This window comes from Engraulis encrasicolus, chromosome 14 (assembly GCF_034702125.1).
Source record: "Engraulis encrasicolus isolate BLACKSEA-1 chromosome 14, IST_EnEncr_1.0, whole genome shotgun sequence".
In the NCBI taxonomy this organism is placed as follows: Eukaryota; Metazoa; Chordata; class Actinopteri; order Clupeiformes; family Engraulidae; genus Engraulis; species Engraulis encrasicolus.
In genome coordinates, this window is record NC_085870.1 from 55440414 (window position 1) to 55464329 (window position 23916).

At 41.4% G+C, this 23916-nt stretch overlaps 1 protein-coding gene across 6 annotated transcripts in view; it reads left to right on the forward strand.

Annotated features, from left to right (window-relative positions):
• pxk (PX domain containing serine/threonine kinase) overlaps positions 1 to 23916 on the forward strand; it is a 157106-nt gene that overhangs the window by 35465 nt on the left and 97725 nt on the right. For all 6 annotated transcript variants that reach the window (XM_063216184.1, XM_063216185.1, XM_063216186.1 and 3 more), the window contains exon 5: positions 17785 to 17862. In XM_063216184.1, coding sequence (XP_063072254.1) covers positions 17785 to 17862 — 78 coding nt within the window. The remainder of the gene's footprint in view (positions 1 to 17784; positions 17863 to 23916) is intronic.

Consider the following 23916-nt stretch of genomic DNA (forward strand, 5'->3'; position numbering starts at 1 on the left):
TTGTTCAGGGGAACACACAATGTCATGTTTGGAGGAGAACTGGAGAACCACACCTTCACCAAAACATCATCTCCTCTTCTGAGTATGGTGGCGGGAGCATCATTATATGCGGCTACCTTGCTGCCTCAGGCCCTTTTCAGTTTGCTATTATCAGTGGAACAATGAACTCAGAAGTTTATCGAGATATTTTACAGAAAAAAGTGAGGTAGTCTGTCACACAGTTGAAGCACACAAGAGGATGGGTGCTGAAATGTGACAACAACCCATACTTTAGAAGCAAATCGACTTTAGAATGGCTTCATAATAATGAAATACACATTCTGAAATAGCCCAGTCAAAGCCCTGACAAAAAACAATTGAGATTATATGGCATGAAGTCAAGAAAGCTATGCACTCCAGACATCCCACAAACCTTGCTGATGAGAGGCAGTTTTCTAAAGAAGAGGGAGACCAGATACATCCAGATTGTTTTGTTAATCTGAACTGCAACTACAGGAAACATCTGGTTGAGGTTATTGCGACTAATTTAGGGTTAAAACCTATTGAATGCAAGGGTGAACTTACTTATGCCTTGCTGTCCTGTGAATGTTTACATCTTATGGCCAATGAAAATATGAAAACTTGTAAATGTTTGGGTTGAATTAGTTAAAGCAGACTCTGGTTGTTCCTTCTTGTGATTTCCGGGAAGATCAGACCATTTTTTATGACCAATTTTGACAGAAAGGTAACAAATTTCAAAGGGTGTACAAACTTTTTCCTGGGACTGTACAGTACAGATCAATAAGAAATATGTCACACATTTATATATACACATTTTAAACAACAACAACCACAAAAAAGAAAGCTAGTGAAGGCACACATACCAGTGTTCCGATATTTTAGACCTCTACCTCACAGAGCTACGACTTGGATCTACTATCATAAGCTCATTTGTGGATCGGTCCAGCCTGTTCATAAACTTAAAAGTGAGATTTCTCACCAAAGCCATAAAAGTAGTTAAACCCAGCCTGCAGAACAGCTGGCTTGCCCTGGTACTCCTTGGTTTCTTCAGGAGAATCCTAAGACAGTCATTATAAGCTACTTTCAGCTTGAGCAGGCTCTCCTTCTTGTATCTAACCCAGAGAGGAGCTGTAAGTTCGAAACAGGTTAACTTTAACATCTGTAAGTGTAGTGATGTAATTTTCTAACCAGCACTTTAGCTTGGACATATAGCACTGTCCTCTGTCTGCTCATGGGTCAAAGACGAAACAGGGTTTTCAGGACTCCAAAAAATAAAACTGTTCCCTGACACCGTTCTTCAACTTTTTTGGGTACATTGGAGTGTAGAGTGATTAAGTTTATTATTTTCTGTTCAGAAAATAGTAAGGAACATGCATTTTACCCCATTTTCACCCATAAAATGTCATTCAGTGTAATACGGTGTTAAACTGTTAATAATGCCAAAAACATATAGATGACGTTAAAAAACTGAAATAAGCTACATACCATAGTAAAGGCCTATATTTAAGGTCTTCATCAAACCTAAAATTTCTAGTGAAAGGCATTTGCAAATAGTTTTTGCAGTGTTTGTAGTCTTTCACCGAGTGCATTTAGCCCATTTGGCTTTAAGAAGTTTTTCCACTGAAGAGAAAATCAGTTTAAAATGCACAATTATTCATTTGTTGTATGCCCCCGCATTTGTTGTGCTAAACAAATAAGTTTCGTAAGAATTTGACTTTATTTTCACATAAAAATGTGCATTTCACTGAATGACCACAACTATTACACTGAATGATGCCTTGGCAAAAAAGCCTATATAAACAGCTACTTTTCATTGCTATCATATTGTTACCATCATACTACAGTACTCAACGTCCTGAATGAGCGACAACAGAAATAGATGTTGTCAAATAATTGGTATTTTACTTAATATTGGGGCATTAAAATGTGTTTTGAAGAACTTCCAAGATCACAAGCTTAGAGGTAGGCTACTACTTAGGCCTAAAACAAAAAAAAGATTTTTTTGTCTGTTAACCTGCATATTTCGGGGATTGTGACTTAGGGTGTTCTGATAATTCATGTACAACTTCCAAAATCCCAGAATCTACCCAGTAATATAGATGCTACATGGCAATAACAAGGTTATAATGGAAATAACAATAAAAGTCATAATTTCAAGTAGTATCATCATATTATTGTATCTTAGAGTAATATTGCAACTTATATTGCCGTTTTGATTCTTAATATACAACCATGAACTGATTACACTGAATGAAATGGCCCTTACACCGCATGTCACTGAATGACATCTCTTACACTGAAGGACGAACAAATACTTTTCACCTTATTTTTACCTTTTCACAAGCACACAGTTAGTCACCTACATGAGACGATGACTTTGACCCACAATGTTTACTATGTCTATTTAGAAAATATGCTTGTTTGGATGAATATCTGAGTATAAAAGTGTTTTTTGACATTTCACTGAATGACATCTGTTTTTGTGGACGCTGTTACCACAAGATAAAAATACAGAATTTTTGACTATTGAAGAACAAGATTCTCCCTTTGCATCATCACTTAAGGGGTCCCTAGGGTTCCTTTTGATGATGTCACATATTGTGTGTGACTATCACTTTTTATTATGATTTAAAAGCACCATGTTGATCTTATTACACTGAATGATATCTAAGGAATTGAAAATCCGGACAAAAGTCCCCAGATGATTTGAATATCAAAACAAAATGATAATGAAACGTGCTTTTGATACAATAACAAGAACACTTCTAGAATTATGCCCAGAGAGTGAAAAAAGAATTTTGTTCGTCATTTTGCATAATTATTCAAGGATGTATTGATGATTTTTAAGTTCGGACCATTACACTGAATGACGTTTTTGCACTTTATGAGATTATTTAACACATACATTCACAATTATTTTTCATTAAATGTTACTGAAATGAGACACCAGACTATGCTGTTTATCAGCATAACATTCAAAATTCATTAATTTACTTTTTTGATAGTTAAATGAGTGCGGAACAAAAAAAATGCACGTCTCGTCTTTGACCCTCATGTCAGCATCATCCTCTAGAGTATCTGTTGAGATGTGCCCCAGATGTTTTGTTGTGTTAGCTGCTCCCAGCTCTTCTCCAGATTGATAGAAAGAAGGAAATTTAATTTTCAAATCATCTTTTGTTCTACAGATCATAACCACACTTTTCTTAGCATTGTATTTGATATGAAATTCTACCCCATAATCAAAACAGATATTAAGCCGAAAAACGTGCTCTCCGTCACGCGGTTGCTCTGAACAAAGCACTCACTTTGAAAAGACAGGCGTAAAAATAACACTCGGGTTAGAAACACAGCCTTCACTCTCCCCTCGCTCGCGTTCCTGTGAAATCTAATCGAAGTAGGACATTCCACGCTCAATGCGCAAGTTGCCATCTTGCGGTGTCACCACCTGGAATGATTCTTTGCTGAAAGTGGGTAGATATGACACAATAGACAGAAAACAGTTTAAGAGTTCATCCATACATCCCACTGCTTTGTTAAAATGTGATCATACTGTGTTCATGTGAAAATCATACGTATACAGTGCACAGCAATAATGAGTACACACCCCTGTTGAAAAGTTTTAAAAAACCCAATATTTTAATAAACACAAAAGTTATTCCCAAAATTCTCATAGAGTAAGTGTAGTAGAACATCTTTTGAGCTTACGGCAGAAAAGTAAGAACAATAGTATACACCGATCCGAGAAGCGATTTATGGGCGCGGCCATCTTGCGCTGGCGCCATTGCTGGAGTGCTGTTCAATTTGTTAAAACCGCTATGTCATCTATAAATAGTTGCTGCACTAATAAATTCTGGTGACTGAGACCATTGTGAATAAAGTTTCATGGATTGACGATGTCAGACAGTGGCCACCGGTGACTGATGAAGCTAAATCATGAACTGATTAATGAAACATTTAATTTAAGAAGGATATTTAAAGCTATACTGAATAGACCTAGCTTTGTGTGGGCTAACTGGCATCTCTCCAAAACGAGTTCGCTAATAAAAGTTTTCATTTAAAAAGTTAAAAAATGCCTTGTTTGTCGGATAGTTAGCCTTGTGTTACATCTCACCAAAACGAGTTTGCTAATAAATTGTGGTTTCACTTACAAAGTTCAAAATTGCCTTGTTTTCAACCCCAAGACCCTCCTTGGTCTACCAGCTAAATGTTTTTTTAGTAATAGTATAGTAATAGTAATTTGGGCTTGTTAAATGGTTGTGTGAATTGTTTGTTGTCAACATTACATGGTTGGATTTAGCTAGCAAGCCGGAGCTAGCCTTGTATTATTGTTGTCATTCGGCGATTTTTAGACTTTCAAAGCTCCTATATGTCTCGTTTTCAATGTTATGGATCTTCTTTTAACATCCACAGATGTATTTTATATTAGTTCCAGTTGGCAACTATTGGCTCATACAATTACGGAGTTCTCCACTGTCCAGATGCAAGTTTTCTTCAGGAAGCACTTCAGTAGTGGCGGCTGTTCTACTTCGGTTATTTCCTCGGATCGGTGTATAACTTAAATTACATATTTCCAGTTTTGTGAAATTATGGTGCAAACGTGAGTACACCCCTATGTTAAAATCCCACATAGTGTCTGAGAAGGGGCCATGTTGGACCGAAACATCTAGAAATTGAAAGGGATTAAAAGGGAAGTCATCGGTGTGCATTTCATCCTTGCCGTACATTGAATTTTTACATTTTGAGTCTGCACCTGGCTAAAACAGATGTGTGTGAGATTTGAATTAAATCCTATAGAGAGTATTGTAGCGCCGAGCGGTAGTAGCCACTTCAGAAGGAGGACGGGAGGCAGAAGATACAGTTTTCGCTCTTGTTTATTTACTGCCCCTCTTAAACTCTAAAACGGCCAAAAGGAGGTGTCCCCAAAATAAAACAAACACTACATTCACTAATCTAAAAATACTCGCCACACTATCACACGTCTACCCTCAATTTAGTTTTCCTCAGTTCTGGTTACAATTAATGAACGTTATTGATCCCTTCTAAATAACCCCGCCCCTTATCAATATCTGTCCTATCTAATCCCTAAATTATTTCCACCTGGACACCCCCCAATCAAAACCCAATCTGGTAATATTTGAAGAAATCGTGGCCATTTGAATGTGTTCAGTCCTGAAAGTAAAAAATGGAGCATTCAGCTTTGAAAGTTTCTGTTTGGGTCTCACACCTGTATAAAAGCCCTCCCCTTGTTAAGTCCTCCCCCGTCATGACATCATGCTAAGCTTTCCTACCTAACATGACATTGTGCTAAGCCCTCCCACTGTCCCAGCTGTCAGATTGACAGGTATTGACAGGTCAGAACTAGAAAATGAGTGCTTTTATTTTGTTAGGATGGAATCTTCTTTTTTTTTCACATCAAAAACTGTTTTGAAACAAGAACAGGCGGTGAAACAAGTTTTTATCCATCACAAAACAGTCATTTTAATTTAAAAAAATGCAATGACAATTTTGTTGTGTGCAATGTGCAGTGTTCACTTTTATGCTGTGGAGTGCTGTTTCACAATGACAATTGGAGTTGGGGTTTGCCACAGGAGTTTCATCACGGATCTTCTATCCCAGCTGTATGTCAGGAATTCTTGGACGGCAATCTCACTTCTGATAATGAGTACACATATGTCGACCAAAACAGTATCACTAGAGAATACCTCTAGCCTACAGATAGGTATAGCAGTTGACACCAAAGAAGAGGAATCAATCGGCCTAGCAGCAGAAGAGTTAAATCACGAGATGGCAGATGCCAGAGCTACAGTGGCATTGGGGGATAAAGACAGTGAAGTGCCAGGGTTTAGTGCATCTCTGCATCACCTCCGCATCCTCTTGTGAGGATTCTTCTTTTCTCTTAGTCTTGGGAGTGGGCATGTGATGTCTTTTGCCTCATCAGTGCAGAAAGGCCTTATCTTTTCATAAAGATATTTCTGGTGGTCATTGTTAAGTCCAGGTGGAGCCATCAGAGGAAGACTGTCCATTGGCGAAAGAAGGGCGGGGTCTCGAAGTAGCTGATGGCTCACAGGTTCAGCATCACGATGGGTGCTTGCGAGCACCACACCTGGTTTCCCGGCATCAAAGCTGTGGCAGAATGACCACATAAAGAGACATGCTAAATGTGGCGTACCATTGTGTGGAAAACAGTCATGTTAATCAAATTATGCTTTATTTACAAAATCTGAAAGTTAATATACCTGAAGTGCTGATAACTCTTGATTTGTCTACGGACGTAGGGGCTCAGATGTTGCTGCCAGTCAAATGCGTTCACCAACACTGTGCTGTCTGCCTTTCCAACAAGCTGGGCGATATTAAAGTGGCTCTCGGGAGAACTGTTTTCCACGACCTGAAATATACAAGGACAGAAAAAAATAAAGAAGACAAAAAGTTGAATGACTCACTGATATTACATTACATTACATAGCATTTAGCAGACGCCTTTGACCAAAGCGACTAACAAAGAGAAAATGTTAGGGTATGACGCAGTGTACAGTTGTAATAGGTAACAGGAGAAGTAACATGAAGGGTAACAAGGCATTTTTAGATAATAAACAAAGACATCTAGGCACAGTGTACAGTTGCAACACTGACAGCCATGTCCAACACGCGGTAAAAGATGTAGGAGAACTGTTAAAGATGTTTCAAAAGGATGTTAAAAGCAATGTAGGTGCATAACAGATGTTGGGTACATAAGAGATGTTAAAGGCAGTGGCTTAAGGAAAGACACAAAAAACCGAGGAAAGAAGCAAAAAAAAAACTAAGATGGAACAGAGAATGTTGTAGAAGAGATGGAAATGCCTTTGCAATGTCTGCTAATGAGTCCACTCTGGTCTTCATGTAGGCCTGCTTGATTAATCCAAATCCAGAGTCAGGAGAGAATTTGGTGTGCCCTGCAATAAGAAAGTGGATGTCGACTGTGTGGTGCAGGTGGTGTCCAACACGCCAGGCGGCATACCACAGCATGTAGTTGTTCTTATTCTGCCCACTGCAGTTGTCACAATGAAGATCCACAGCTGTTTCACCAACTCCATAGTTGCTGAAGAAGTGGTGCATGCATGTAGCTGATGACTTCATTGCTTCCCTTACCTGAGAGAGAGAGAGAGAGAGAGAGAGAGAGAGAGAGAGAGAGAGAGAGAGAGAGAGAGAGAGAGAGAGAGAGAGAGAGAGAGAGAGAGAGAGAGAGAGAGAGAGAGAGAGTTAAGTAAGGGTTTGCTAGCTTGTATGCAAAAGATGTGAAAGAAAGCGAACATTGTATGACAGAATGTGATAGTCAGAGCGGTTTGTCTTTGAGTGCGACTGAGTGCGTGAGCAACTGTCACCAGCTCTGTCGTACCCACTGAGACACCATAGGCATTGGAACATCTCCTTTGCCATAATGAAATTAACATGGCAATTAGGCAGTGGAAAACATGTAGCCGATAACTGTATTGCTCCCCTTACCTGATGACATGCCTTCGTCGATTAAGAAATTCACTTGCTTCCGCTGACCTTCACAAGACACACCAAACAGGCCACATTTCCTTGGGGTCAGAAAGTACATTGGCCCAGGCTGAAGAGGATTTGAGGGAAAGTGTAACTGAAAAAGACAAAGGGTGATACAGAGAGGGAATTAGATGATGTGAAGTAGGTATTCATTTATTCATAACAGTCTCATAATAAAGATGTATGGTACATGCACTTTGTTGCACAGTGCATTTGCGACAGAGTACATCACGCCAAAGGAAACTGAAATAAATGTCTATTAAGTAATACCTGCTGTGCAAAATCAAAACTGTAGTGCATCCTGATCTGCTTGCTTGCTGGCAGGGAGGGTCCAAGCATGTCTTTGGTGTCAGTGCAGGTCATTCTGCAGTCACTGATCATGCTGTTGTACAGATCCCTCTCCTTCTGCACATTAGATTACAGTACATTACATTTAGTGGATGCGTCCAAAGCGACTTACAGTTATTATCAGTAGCTGACAGGGTATAGGTTACCTGCACAAGGACAAGATGATCGAGCTGTTTCTTGGCGGATTCAGACTTGTGGTGTTCATGCAGGTTTGCAGTTCTTTGCAGCTGGTCGTTGTTATTCTGGCACTGCCAACACAGGTCTGTGCGGGGCCTACATGTATTAATGTGCGGGAGTAGCTGTGTCCACAGTTTCCAGAAACTTGATTTACACAGTGCGCGCTCATCTGAAAAGCAGAAATTGCTTAAGATTAATTTCGAAGTATTTTTAATTGCTATTGACAATTTATATCACATCATCTTCAATCACTGAATTCCAAATCAGGTTTCACACATACCAAGCCCCTTAGCTGCCTTCCCACACAGACGCCACACTGATGCCTTGGAAACACGTGTTGGCAACAATTTCACATGCCAGTCTTTGTGGCCTGGATGTCGGCCCGGCAGCATCATGGCATTGTTTTCTGCAAAGTTGTTGATGAAATCCACAGCCCGATAGATGTCCTCCGGTCCGGACTGATAAATCGAGCTGGTAACTGTTGCCTTGGTTTACTCTTTTCGAACCGAGGAGTTGCCCCATGCTCATCGTAATGCTTCACAATTTCACACAGGGTCTTACTGCCAATTCTGGAAAATAAAAAGCAAAGACTATTTTAATATTATAAGGCAGCTATTTTTCTAGATAAAGTACACTATTTCCCTTTCAGAACAATTAAACCCTGGGAAGACTAGTTACAGGTGATTAGTTCAAACTAGACTTGGTTGCATTATACTTGTTTGGTTTGGACATGGGTTGGCTGTTATAGGCTACTCAAGGTGCCTACCAAAATTAGCTGTAGGTGCCAACAATGCTGACAGAGGTAGTATATGACCTTAATATCTGGCTGTAATGTTATGACTATCCCAACCCCACCACCACCACCACCCCCACCACCACCAGGTGAATGCATGTCAACAAAGAGATTCACTTAGCTATAATAATATCTTGTCCCTTTCTTAAGCTTAGTACGTTGGTTCCATACGAACATATTGTGACCACCGGATGAATTATATAATAACTACACAGTTAAAAATCCGTTTATACCATAAAGGTAGAAGAGTCCCTACCCATCGAACTAGATGCTAACGTCAACAAGCCTTCACCTTAGGCTACGTGTGTCCCCAGCATGATACTTGGGAGGTTTTAACTACCAATAATGATAACGACTGCACCCCCCACCCTAGACCCCTACCAGTTCGCATACCGAGCCAAGCGATCCACGGAGGATGCAATTTGCTCTGCCCTCCATCCAGCCCTCACCCACTTGGACAATAAAGACTCATATGTGAGAATGCTGTTCATTGACTTCAGTTCAGCATTCAATACCATAATACCACAACAACTCATCAGAAAACTGGACAAACTAGGTTTCAGCACCTCCCTCTGCAACTGGCTGCTGGACTTCCTGATGCAAAGACCACAAGCAGTACGGGTAGGGAACAACACCTTGAGCACCCTGACCCTGAGCACGGGGGCTCCGCAAGGTTGTGTTCTCAGCCCCCTGCTGTTCACGCTGCTGACACACGACTGCACAACGACCCACAGCACTAACCATCTAGTGAAGTTTGCGGATGATACAACACTGGTGGGCCTCATCACCAAGGGCGATGAGACTCACTACAGAGAAGAAGTAGACCTGCTGGCCAGATGGTGCAAAGACAACAACCTCCTGCTGAATGTCAACAAGACCAAGGAGATTGTTGTCAACTTCCAAAGGGTCCAAAAACAACTGCCACCACTGACCATCGACGGCGATGCTGTGGAGAGAGTGAGCAGCACCAAGTTCCTTGGAGTGCACATCAGCGACGACCTCTCTTGGACCACCAACACTACATCACTGGCGAAGAAGGCCCATCAGCGTCTCTACTTCCTGCGCAAACTAAAGAAGGCAAGTGCTACACCCTCCATCATGACAACATTCTACAGAGGAACCATAGAGAGCGTCGTGTCCAACTGCATCACAGTGTGGGGAGGAAGCTGCACGGAGACAAAACAGGAAGACACTCCAGCGTGTTGTGAACACAGCGAAGAAGATCATTGGAGTACCACTCCCCTCCCTGCAGGACATTTACACCACACGCCTCACCCGGAAAGCACTGATGATCATCAAAGACACAAGCCACCCTGCACACAAACTGTTCAGCCTCCTGCCCTCTGGAAAGAGGTACAGGCGCCTCCGTTCCCGTACCACCAGGCTGGCGAGCAGCACAATGCACCAAGCGATCAAGATGCTGAACACTCAACCCACTCTCCCTCCACTGTCAGCCTCTAGCCAGCAAGGCCACTGACAACCCCCCCCCCCCCATCCCCCACCACCATATCTGCGACTGAACATTCCACCTGCACTACTATACTTGTGACTGAACTTTCAACCTGCACTAACTCAAAACATGCACACACACACACACACACACACACACACACACACACACACACACACACACACACACACACACACACACACACACACACACACACACACACACACACACACACACCAGCACACTGCACTTTCTGCACTAAACCCAAACATACACACACTGTCACACACACACACACACACACACACACACAGACACACACACACAGACACACGAACACACACACAAGACGCACACCGCACCTTCTACCTGCACTAAACACATACACACACATACACACACACACACACACACACACACACACACATACACACACACACACACACACACACACACACACACTGCTGCTGGTGTACTTGACAGACCTTTTTAATATTTATTTTTCTTCAAAATGCTACTATTACCATATCAGAACGCTATAAAGGACTTTTTTTTTAGGAAAAGCACAAAAGCACAACAAATACCTCTTAATGTATGTCCTCTACAAGTCTTCTGTTGTCCAGTCTTGCACTTTAAATGTCTGTATGAGCACTGTCTATGTCCATACTGTCTTAAGTCCATGTATAAGTACTGTCTATGTCTATACTGTCTATGTCCTTACCTAGATTAGTCTATGTCTGTATGGGAAAGCAAGAAATGTAATTTCAAATTCTTTGTATGACCAGTGCATGTAAAGAAATTGACAATAAAACCTACTTGACTTGACTTGATGTCAACAATCAATCACTCCTCTCAGCTTAATAGTGTGCTTCATACAGAATATTGCGAACACAACACGGAATTACTGTTTGGACAGTGTCATGTCAGTCAGGGTTCATTTACTGTGCCAACAAGAGAAGCATTTTGCCTACTGCTAATAACTAGATTGATGCTAACGAATGTCAACAAGCCTTCGACTTGACTACTGTTACATTTAGCAGGCGTTTTATCCTATTCATTTCCCTTTCATGCGAGAACAACAAGACAAATCAGTACTTAATCATGTCCTGACCTATAGACTACATTGTCAATGTTTGTCATGTAAGATACTCACGCCATAAGAAAGAGAAACGTATTCTTGCACACTTCGATGCCTCCTATGGTGTACGACGTTCTCGGACACTTCCTCTTCGATGGTATTCTTTTAGTAGAGGTGGTCCTCTCGTACGTGTCCACAGTACGTCGGTTTGCCTCAAGGTGCCCAATAATTCTCATGTCCTGTAACTGTCTCTCAGCAGAGACAGAATCCAGGCGCATTTTGTACATGAGGTCTGTAGGCAGCTTCTGGCTGCAGGATTGTGTCCCAAGCACTGAATTATCTTTGCGTGTAGTGTGGCAGTTACAAGCGAAGTTTCGGATTTTGTCCATTTCACTGTCTTTAACCCCCAATGTCACTGCAGCTATGGCTTCGGCTACCTTATTATTCAATTCCTCTGCTGCTAAGCCAACGCATTCCTCCTCATCATCGTCGCCTGCTACCCCCATCTGTAGACTAGGGACATTCTCCAGTGTGATGCAGTCTTGGTCATTATTGTGTTCATCGTCAGATGTGAGATCGCCGTCTAAGAATTCCTGCCACACAGCTGGCGTAGCAGATCCGTGATTCAACTCCTCTGCGATCCGTGTCGCTTGGTCCATTGTAGCATGGTGAAACCGCCATGTGATTGTCAATTGAAGTAGCCATGCTGGCATACCAGGCCAACAGCTGATTGGTGGCCCAATAATGAAATTGCGCCTCTGTCACTTTTCTTTTTTTTACCTGCTTCTCAGGTAGGCAGCGAAACACGCCCCTAGCAAATCCCTGCAGACTTTTTAAAAAGTAAGACCAAAATATATGCTTTTAAACAAACTAATTGTCTTTTCTGAAGTGCTAAGATGCTTCTTTGGGACATTAACATGCACATTCTGCAAAAAAACGGAAATCGACAGGATCTAAAAAATAGATCTTTGTTCGCGATTTCCTCCGTTTCGCATATGCCCACATGAGGTGCTGGAGTCCAGAGCCCGGCACATATTTATCTTAAAAAGTCTTATATTTGGTGATCAAAATTGTGCAGAAACCCTGCACGCTAGCTGGCTCAGTTGCAGGGAATCTCTGGGGTCTACTAACACTCGCTGGGGGATTTGAGGGAGAAAGGAAAACTGTTGTTACGTTTGTGAAGGGGCTTGCTGCATTAGCGTGACATCTTTGAGGGGCAATGTTCGATAGGGCACTGGGAAAAGCGCTCAGTTCCGTGGGCACCTCTTCCGTTAGCCCGTTAGCATTCGCCAGGGACAGGGCAGCTACTGGGCAACCGCTACCGCTACAATGGGCTGTTTTTGTATCCCGCGGTGGACAGAGAGCAGAGTGACGGGTGTTATTAATGTGTTCTCTGAACGGATTATTTACTGACAACTGCGGGATGTGTTCGGTGCTGGCGATATGTGATGGTCCGTGATGAATGGGCTGGGAGGCGGCTAGCTGTAGCTGTGCTGGTTAGGCGGATGTTTTGATTGACCAGATTCCGGTCTATCACGTCATCGTTGCTGTGGGTAATGCTGAACTCTGTCACAGAGGCACGAGCTGCCTTGTTGTCAGAATGCGTCCAGCGGGAAAAGTTTTCTGACAGGAATGGATTTGTACAACCAGCTGTTTCTAGCTGGCTAACTTTTCCATCCTCAGGACATCGGTTGTCCAGCTCATGTCGGAGCCTTTCCCTAACATCATCCTCGTAGAAATTGAAAGAGCTTACCGCTGTACTACTCTCCCCTTGGCTGTCCATCCTTTTGGCTACTGTATCGGGGCAATGGGAAATCCGGACTTCTGACACCAATGTAGCGCCGAGCGGTAGCCACTTCAAAAGGATGACGGGAGGCAGAAGATACAGTTTTCGGTCTCGTTCATTTCCTGCCCTCTTACACTCTAAAACGGGCAAAAGGAGGTGTCCCCAAAATAAAACAAACACTACAATTCACCAATCTAAAAATACTCGCCACTCACTATCACACGTCTACCCTCAATTGAGTTTTCCTCAGCTCTGCCTACAATTAATGAACGTTATTGACCCCTTCTCAATAACCCCGCCCCTTATCAATATCTGTCCTATCTAATCCCTAAATTATTCCCGCCCGGACACCTCCCCCCAATCAAAACCCACCCCAAAACTGATTGGCACACACAAAATTCTAGAAGACACACAAGAGAGTGGGGAACAACATTCACGCGCACAGATACACACACATTCACCATTCACAAATACAGATAGACAGAGAGGGTATCCTATGGGGAAACACACACACAGTCCACTCAAGGGGCTCGGCGCTACAGTATCATGATCTTCTTCAGTAGTCACAGTACATGTTGACAAGCATGTGTCTTTTGGTGAAATTACGCCTACTACTGATGGCATCCACACAGCCCCAAGCCGTGCCACTCCCACTACTATGCTTGACTTTAAGCATGGGGCGCTTTTCTGTGTACAAATCGCTTTTTACCACCACACATGCTTGACACCATCTAAAGCAAATGTGTTTATCTTGGTGTCATTTGATCACAGGACATGGTTCCAGTAACCCATATTCTTAGTTTGTTTGACTCTAATGAGACCATGGGAAACAAATTTGCATTCATATTTTGAGCGAACGTGAGCTGAACGTACAGTATTTACTAGACTATGTGTTCATTCTGGTGCCTGTGAATGACACGCGATGTGTTGTTCATTCCGGAGTTACCCGATTTCATTAATATTCCTGCAGAAACCCTGACTAAACACAGTTTCAGAGAGTCTAGGTGTATTATGTCTTCTCTGACAGCCATTCTCGCTGACAGTTTTTCAGACCATCTTTGTCGCGTGCAAGGACCAGCAAGGCGGGACCAAGCAAACAGCAGGCATACCTTCTGAAGAAGAGCGGCCAGCAACCGGCCAGCAACCAACCAGCAGTGTTGGCAATTGAGTGCTTATTATCCAAAACGAGTTCGCTAATAAATTAAGTTTTCACTTACAAAGTTCAAAAATGCCTTCTTTTCAACCCCAAGACCGTCCTTGATCTACTATCGAACTTCTCACAAATATCGAACTTCTCACAAATAAACTATCCAAATTTTCTGGCCTGTTCTACAAACTCAGACACTACCTCCAACGTACAGCACTACTCACATTATACAAATCACTTTTTGAACCACATCTTCACTACTGTAACATCATCTGGTGCAATACATTTCCTACTTATATACAGAAATTAAAATCCCTACAAAAGAAGGTCATCCGCATCATTTTCTGGACACACTACAGACACCCATCAGGTCCTCTATTCCAATCTGCAAATATCCTAAAGCTTGAGGACCTTAACATATTTCTCAATGCCTGCACCATTTTTCAAGTCGTCAAACCATCAAATGCCTGTTTACAAAAACTGATACCTATCTGCAATCCCCTCCACAGACATAACACAAGAGACAGAAATATTTTCTGGGGAAAAAAAAGAAAACTAAAATGTACCAGCCTTAGCATATCATGTAGAGGCTTCCAAATATGGAACCAGCTTGATCAAGAGCTTAAAAAATGCAACTCCTTGAAAGTTTTTTAAAAAACACTCAAACGGAAATTATTACTCACATATTCCCAATAGATTCACTATAGATAGTAAGCCACAATGATTTCACAAAAACACCATGTACATGATTTCTCCTGTGGTCTCATGGGTTGGGGTTGGGTGGGGTTTGGAAGGGATTTTTGTTTTGTTTTGTGTGTATTGTGCTGTTTTATTTTGTGGTTATTCCTGTGTTTTCCTTTTCCTTGGGTTTCCCTACTGTTAAGCAGCTTCGTGCAGCTTTTAAGGGCTTTCTCCTTTTCAATATCAATGTCAATCAAACAATCGCTGTATGTCTCCTTCATCTGCTATGATATTGAATAAAAACATATCATCTCATCTCATCTCATCTACCAGCGAAATGTTGAGTAATTTGGGCAGGATAAATGGTTGTGTGAATTGTTTGTCGTCAACATTACACGTTCGGATTTAGCTAGCCAGCTGGATAGTTAGCCGTGTGTAATTTACCTACCAGTCATCTCTCCAAAACGAGTTCGCTAATAAATTAAGTTTCCACTTACAAAGTTCAAAAATGCCCTCTTTTCAACCCTAAGACCCTCCTTGATCTACCAGCGAAATGTTGAGTAATTTGGGCTTGTTAAATGGTTTTGTGAATTGTTTGTTGTCAAGTCGAGTTCACTGACTTTCTGGTGACTCTAGATAAAAGCTTCTAGCGACCGTATTCTGGGCATCTGGAATACTCGTGGAGTGCTCTAGCTTCAAGTTAAAATGCGCGCACTCAGCACCACAGCAAGAGAAAGCTGTCTGCCGGCACGTTGCAGGTCGGCAAAGTTTGCACATGAGTCAGAAAACAGCAGTGCTGGAAAACGTTACGGAATCCATGCCCCCATGTCAAATCCATACAGTAAAAAAAGTGAATTCGCTAAATTGGCACACATAGCCTAGTGTTTAAAAAATGTAGTAATCAAATTAACCAAAACAAAGACTAAACACACTGCAGAGCACTATCAAAACAGAGGACTACCAAACGGTTATAACAGAAAACACTGTAAAGGACTATAGTCTTATTATAGGACTTATAAATATAGCCTACTATCTACTACTATTACTACTACTAATAAACCGGGGGGCGTTGTGGCGCAGTGCTCTAAGCCCCACACATTTGGGCTTACATTGCCCACGGGGACCCCAGTCAGTTCGAGTCCGGCCGGGGTAATTTCCCGACCCTGCCCCATCTCTCTCTCCCAGTCATTTCCTGTCTGCTCTCACTCTGTCCTGTAATGATAAAGCCCAAAAAGCCCCCCCAAAAATACCCAGAGTAATGAACCACTCCTCTAATGCAAAATAAAATACAGTAGCCTAATATCCAACAATGTCATTGTTAAAACTAAATAATGGCTATCCATCTGTGGAGCATTTAATATGGGCTTTGTCAATTATACTTTTTCTTTTCAACATGGAGGGGGGACTGAACTAGTTCATTTTGTGAACTATGAACACACTAGTTCATTTTGAAAGATTATGAACTATGAACGAACTAGTTCATTCTGAGAGCTGGGAACTGAACTATGAACTAGTTCATGTACATAATGAACTTTCCCAACACTTTGGTTGATGACTTCAAAAAAATAATGTAGAAAAATCTGAGAAAATTGTCATTTGCATAATAATTTGGAATGCAGTGTATAGATATATAATTACCATAAATGTTATTGTATGTTACATAAGTCACAATGATTCCACCTTCACTTTGCCAAGGTAGGTTAGCATGTGTGCTCCTTTCCCTAAAACTGCTAACCTCTGGTCGGTATAGTTTCTATTATTTGCTACTGTATTCTCTGCCACTGTATATCCCAACAGTTTAGCTCCATAATAAGGGTAACCAGATGATAAAATCTCTGGCCTGTTATGTGGTCAAGACTTGTCACATTGTAAGCACAACAGAAAGCTAAATACAATTAATCATGATGAGGAATACACCTACAAGTTGAGCTGTTGAAATCATGTCTAGACAATTTTTATAAACTCTCAACGGTTCATGTGATTAACTGTGTGTCCTCCTTTTTGTTGTTTTAAGTCTTCAAGATTTGCTGCCTTTTATTGCCCCTATCCCAACTCTTTTGAGATGTTAACTTTTCATGATCATGAATATCCCTAAAAATGATCATTTGATATTTTTTTTTCCAACTTAAGTGGCAGGTAACAGATAAAGGACTTTTAAAAAAAAGCACAACAAAATACCTCCTCTTAATGTATGTTCTCTACAAGTCTTCTGTTGTCCAGTCTTGCACTTTAAATGTCTGTATGAGCAATGTCTACGTCCATACTGTCTATGTCCATGTATGAGTACTGTCTATGTCTATACTGTCTATGTCCTTACCTAGATTAGTCTATGTCTGCATGGGAGAGCAAGAAACGCAATTTCAAATTCTTTGTATGACCAGTGCATGCAAAGAAATTGACAATAAACTTGACTTGAACTTGAACTTGAACTTGAACTTGAGGTAACAGACTACTTTGAAAAGACAGTAACATGCAGGGCTCTAAATTAAATTTTCATCACCTGCCAAAATGGCTAGTAGATCGTACTAGACAAACACATACCACATACTCACCAGTGGGTGAAAATGGCTTGTAAGTTTTATTGTCTACCAGCCAAACTGAATTTTCACCAGCATTTGGCTGGTTTGCAGGTGTTAATTTGGAGCCCTTGTAACATGTAATCAGTAATGTATTACAGTTTTTGAGTAACTTGCCCAACACTGATTGTACCAGGTGCTCAAGCTGTTTTGTCTTACCTTAACCTCTGTCTTCAGAAATGGCCTTGCAGCACGTTTCACCTTAACCTATTTGTGTTTGTCTTCAGAAATGGCTTTGCAGCAAGTTTCAATGTTCTTCAGGTCAGACCCGAAGTGGGAGGTGGCGGAACCTCTGAAGGACATTGGTAAGGTTCTTTTTTTAATCTTATTTTTAGGGCTGCAACTTTAGCGCGCTAATTAGATGAATTACACCGCGAATTAACGCTTAAAAATTGACGCGATTAATTATGAGTAGGCATAAGGTCATAAAATGCCACACCAAAAGCTCTTTCACCCAGCTCCAGTGAAACCGCATGACGTTCAGACAAAGTATTCATCAAGTGCACCTGGCCTCTCTCTCCCTCCCTCCCCCTTGCTCACCCCCACACACAAACAATTATGTGTGAAAACTGCTCCCCGCTTCTCACATTTAAAAGGGGAGCAATTCATGAAGTTAGCACACACCGCCTCTCTCTCTCGCGCGCGCTCACTCAGACACACGTGTGCGTAATTCTTGCTCTCTCCCTCTCTCATTGGACTTAACATGTTGCCGATTTCCTCAAAAACATTTCGGAAGCTCCGTGTGTCCTTGTGAGACACAATGGGCCCCTCTCAAAACCTAGTGCAGTGCACTTCCAAGTGTATCAGCCTAATTAGTCACGCCCAGTGATTGGATACTTTGGTGAACTTTACAGAATATCCAGTCACGGGGTGTGACTATTAAATAGTATCCAATCACTGTGCGTGACTAATTAGGCTGATATGAAATGCTTGCTGAGGACGATGAACATCCTCCTAGCCATGCATTAAATGCCAAGGATATATTTACTTGCGAACACACCTCCTTCTCTCTTTCTTTTCCCCTGACCTGTTGGCTTTCCGAAGCTGAGTTTAGTTTGTTTCAGAGATTTTTTTCTTCATCTTGCCTTCATTTCCATATTCCACAACCACGACTAATAACGGACTTCTGAGCAGGTTACCCTTTCGTGGTGTTCAGAGCAGAGCAGTGTTAATTTTGACAGGAATTTTTAATTTAGTTTTAGATTTAGTCTCTTGACGAAAATCTAATTTTAGTTTTAGTCACAATTTAGTCATCTAAATAATTTTTATTTTAGTCTAGTTTTAGTCGACTAAAATTCATACAATTTTAGTCGACGAAATCTAAAATAATTTTAGTCAACTAAAATATCACATTAATTTCCTCTTGTCACTTCTCTATAAAATTGTCAAACGAAAATACCATTTGGGGGAATCAATCATTAAATGACATATTGTATGACATATTGACATATTATATGACATATATTATGACATAGGCCTATTGTAATCATAAAATATTGTGGAAAAACTGCCAGAGCGTCAGTGGCTTATATCATGGCCGCGACACTCATAAATCTCTGTCGACGACTTCAGGGGAGAAGAAAGCACTTCGTTGGTAAAATGTGCTTCAAGTGTGTGGGGTAACTGCGCGTTATGAAAAAATACTTGTGGGCATAGCCTACCAGTAAGCTAATGAAGAGCGTCGCGGGGTACAGTAGCCAGGTTACTGCAAGCGTATGCAAGCTACAACACCTGTTGGAAGACGCTTCTCTCTCTCTCTCTCTCTCTCTCTCTCTCTCTCTCTCTCTCTCTCTCTCTCTCTCTCGTGCGCGTATTGCAAGCTGTTGCATGTTATTTGCTTGATGCAAAGTTCTGATGGCATACACGCTCTCGTTGACATGGTTGTGTGCATGGTTGCATGGATTCGCAACAAGACTTCATTGCAATAACACAGTGAACGCGTGGAAGGGCCGTTCACTTCCTATCGCAGTGTCATTGACTGAAACAAGTTGCAAAACTCCACACTTCCGAATCCTTTGCGATCGGCACTACAGTGATTCTTATCAGAAGGCTTGTGCCTACGTATAGACACAGACCCTTAAATTACAAACATTAGCGAACATTGAAAAAAGACCAGACAACGACCGTCGGGTGGCATGCTCATGAAAGCGAAGGGATTCCCTGATTGTCGCTCCCAACGCAGGACGCTCCCCGGTCGGCTCGCTCCCACTAGCCAGACTATCGATCCCACCGCCATATAACGGAGATAGTTATCTTTTTGATGTTAGTTTTTTTGTTTCTAACCCTAACCCTAACCCTAAACCTAACCCTAAACCTAAATTGCTTGTATGTGGCAGTGTATGATAATACGTGAAATATAATCGGGTGGGACTACACGTCCGGGAGTGATAGAAACACCTGGGACTACACGTCCGGGAGCGATCTCAGTTGGGAGTGTCAAAGCGACAGGGAGTGGGGAAGTTGCGCAAAAATGTATCGTAAGATGTTTGCTACTGTGCAACAGCACCACTATTTCATGACTGCATAAACTTCTTCGTCATGGATAAATGGCCAACAATACTTTTTGCAGCCAGGATTGCACTGAAAAGTAGGCTACTTCTGTTAAAAAAAGGTCATGGGTCTGCAGCACCGACGCCTGCTTGTGTGTGAGAGAGAGGGAGGGGAGGAGAGAGACGTGGAGCAGCTGAGATGAGGGTCGCGACTTGCGAAATAGCAGGCAATTCTTTTTCAATATGTCAGTGACATATTAACAAAAATGCTTCCTATTGGTTTTCGTCTCAGGTGGTATTGTAGTCACATTTTTATTTTTTTGACGAAAATATGAATCAATATCGTTATATTTTTCGTACAAACGCATGCTATTTTTTTCGTCATCGTTTTATTGTCGTCAGGGGAAAAACAATCGTCAACGATAATTATGACGAAAGTATTTCGTCACGAAATTAACACTGGTGCAGGGGCGGCTGTCGGATTTTGAAATAATGTGGTTTAACAAGTGCAAGGTGATTATGTGGACTTCATTTTCAAAAAAACAAATGGGAATGCATGCTGATCTTTACACCAATCTGTCAGAACGATTTTCATCATATATTAATTTCTTTTTAATTTCTCCGAATTAACCCTTAGAACTCCAAGCGTTTTTTGTGACTTTTCACGTATCTGCCTTTGAATACATGTATGAGGGCTTCAGGGAGGTGTACCATCAAATGTTGTGTATCATTTTACTCAGCAGAAGGTAGGCAATGTGATGGAGTACATCTCATCTTATTTAAACCTACTTTATAAACATGAGAGTAAAAATAATGAAAAAATACAAAAATTCGATTTAGTTTTTTCATAATAAATGAGTATGAACAATAACAAACATACAGATTAAAACCATTTTATTGGCTAAGATTGTAAACACATATGTTCTGTAACAAATGAAATAACATATCATTATCTTCAACAAGGCAACAAAAAAATATTACCACTATAGTGCAGTACAATATAGGCGATTTTATGGTGTTTGCTGTGTAACTCATGCGTGAAGAGGACTATGATACACCCCAACACACAAATTCAGGCCAACTTTCACAATAAAATGATCAATAAGCATATATTTTAACACATTCCATTGAAATGACCAATATAATCCTATAAAACAAACATATATTATCATATAGCAGCTATATATAATTGGCGTTTTTGAATTTGAGACAGGCCATTCATGTGGTAGAAGGGGCTGTTACACAGTCTGACAAAAATGTTTGGGGTTATTTACAACCTAAAAGACTAATAAGCACTTCTTTGGACAAAATCCCATTAAAATGTACAATAAAATATTCACAAATATGCAATCCTGTCATAAAGTAGCCATACACTCATAGGCACTTTTGAAATAATGCAATTTTGTGATTATGAAATTCATGCAGTTTGGTTGACATACATTCTTTATATGTTCAAGATTATTTACAGATAGAAAGGATAAATACGCATTTGTTTTAAAAAAAAAACATTTGAAATGTCTCATATAATCTTTTAAAAGAATACATTGTTATATAGCAGATACACGTATATTGTTGACATTTTTAGAAATAGACCGGTGGAGACCGTTGTCAAAAGATGGGGTTGCCTAGTGTAACGGAGGCTAAGTAGCACAGAGTTGGCGTGGAACGTTGGTAAACCTCCCTCCGATAGCCTCATACAGTCTCATGCCGTTGGGCCGAGAGACTAGTCTCTTGGCCCAGCGGTATCGTACTGTGTCTCCCATTGCCGAACCGTTGTAGTTGACGAGGTCGCACGTTCGATCCCCGAGGGGGGTGAACAGGTGCAAGATGACCTCCGTCACAGTGGTGCCGTGACCCGGATGGGAGTGAGGTTTAAGGGGGAGAGTGTAACGGAGGCTAACTAGCACAGAGTTGGCGTGGAACGTTGGTAAACCTCCCTCCGATAGCCTCATACAGTCTCGTGCCGTTGGGCCGAGAGACTAGTCTCCTGGCCCAGCGGTATCGTACTGTGTCTCCCATTGCCGAACCGTTGTAGTTGACGAGGTCGCACGTTCGATCCCCGAGGGGGGTGAACAGGTGCAAGATGACCTCCGTCACACTAGCCTTTCTTGTTCCCTCATTGGTGTCAACAGTGAGTGGGCTGAATTTGCATCTCTACAATTTAAAAAAAAATATGTTTAGTTATTTCCCATACACCTAAAACAATTCTATATGTGTGTGACATTAGCTCAGCAACTCACAATTTTGGGTCATCCTCCAGTCCTGCGTCCATCGCCCTGTGTGCTCGCTGCTGGCTGTGTTAACGTGCAAGGGTGGCTACCCAACGCTGTTCAAAAACATGATGAGATTTAAATGAGAATAAATATTACACAAAATATTCATTAGGCTACTTATCACTAAAAGCAAATACTGTGTTAAACCTGGCATAGCCTAAGCACATGAAACAGCGCAAAGCATAAATAAAGAAAACAGTGCCAGCATGTATACTTACACTGGGTCTGCATCAGGGGGTACTTCCATGAGATCTGGTCAATCTGTGTGTCACTGGTGTCAACAGTGAGTGGGCTGAACTTTCATCTGTACAATTTAAACAAACATTTAATTATTTCCCACACACCTAAAACAATAATCTACAGTATATATGTGTGACATTAGCTCAGCAACTCACCCAATTGGGTCATCCTCCTGGGTCCATTAAACCACAGTGACAGACGATTATAAAGTTTAGTCAAAAACCCCCAAAACAAATCAACATTTCTATTAGAACGGTTTAAGTTTAACAATGAAAGATACTTACATATTGTGATGATTACTTGTGAATCCATGGGATAATCGTTTTGCTTGCTGAAACGTGAAATACGTAGATAGAGCACTACTACACGAATGAATCACAAATCCTGTCAGAGAGCGGAGCAGTTAACGGCAGCCTTTTGTTTACAGTTGTTACCAGGGCAACGCAGCTAGGACCCCAAAGCGACAGATAAGACAGAAGCAACAGATAAGTGCATGACAGTGTTCATGATTTATGTACATGTAATCAGGGCTTTGAACCGGTTCAAGGAACGAAAACGAAAACCGGGAACTTTTTATATTTTACAGGGAACAGAAACGAAACCGGAAACGTTATTATTTTTTATGTTCTGGAACGGGAACACTTATTTAAAAATAATGGTAACCGGTTAATACCGGTTAATACCGTTCCTCAAACTAAAAAAGAAAGTAATTATTTTCCTGCGCACGTTACCATGACGGCTGAGGTTCACGTCCTGTGTGACATCAGACATTCTCTGACTGAATGGAGAGAGAGCTGTAGATTACAAAGTCTTCACTCCACATCTTAATTAAGAGAACCCACTGTAATACAAAAGGACAGAGTTTGCATTGCATTATTGTAAGACATTGCAGGGAAGCGCGAGTGAAGCGCACCGACAATGTTTGGCGTTATTGGGCATCCATGGCCGCTTCAAATATGCACAAACTCACAATGTCCGTCATAGCGCTCCCCGTGACCCAAGTCAGCGTGGAGCGCACATTTTCATCATTGAGGTTTATTCTCTGCTTCTCCGCGTAGGTCGTCCCTGAATGACAAAATTCTGGAGGATATTCTTTTCATCCGCTTGAATAAACAGTTTTGAATGTAGGCTGTCTCATTTGCACTTCCGTCTTTCTTGGTTAACGTCAGTTAGGCCTATGGGAAGTAATCAGCTGACAGGAACGAAATTAACCGTTCCGGGAACAATATTTTTTGGTTCTAACCGGTTCGGGAACGTCAATTTATTGGTGGAACTCAGAACCGGAAACGTTATAATTCTGTTTCTGTTCGGAACGGAACGTTTGGAAAAAATAATGGTTCAAAGCCCTGCATGTAAT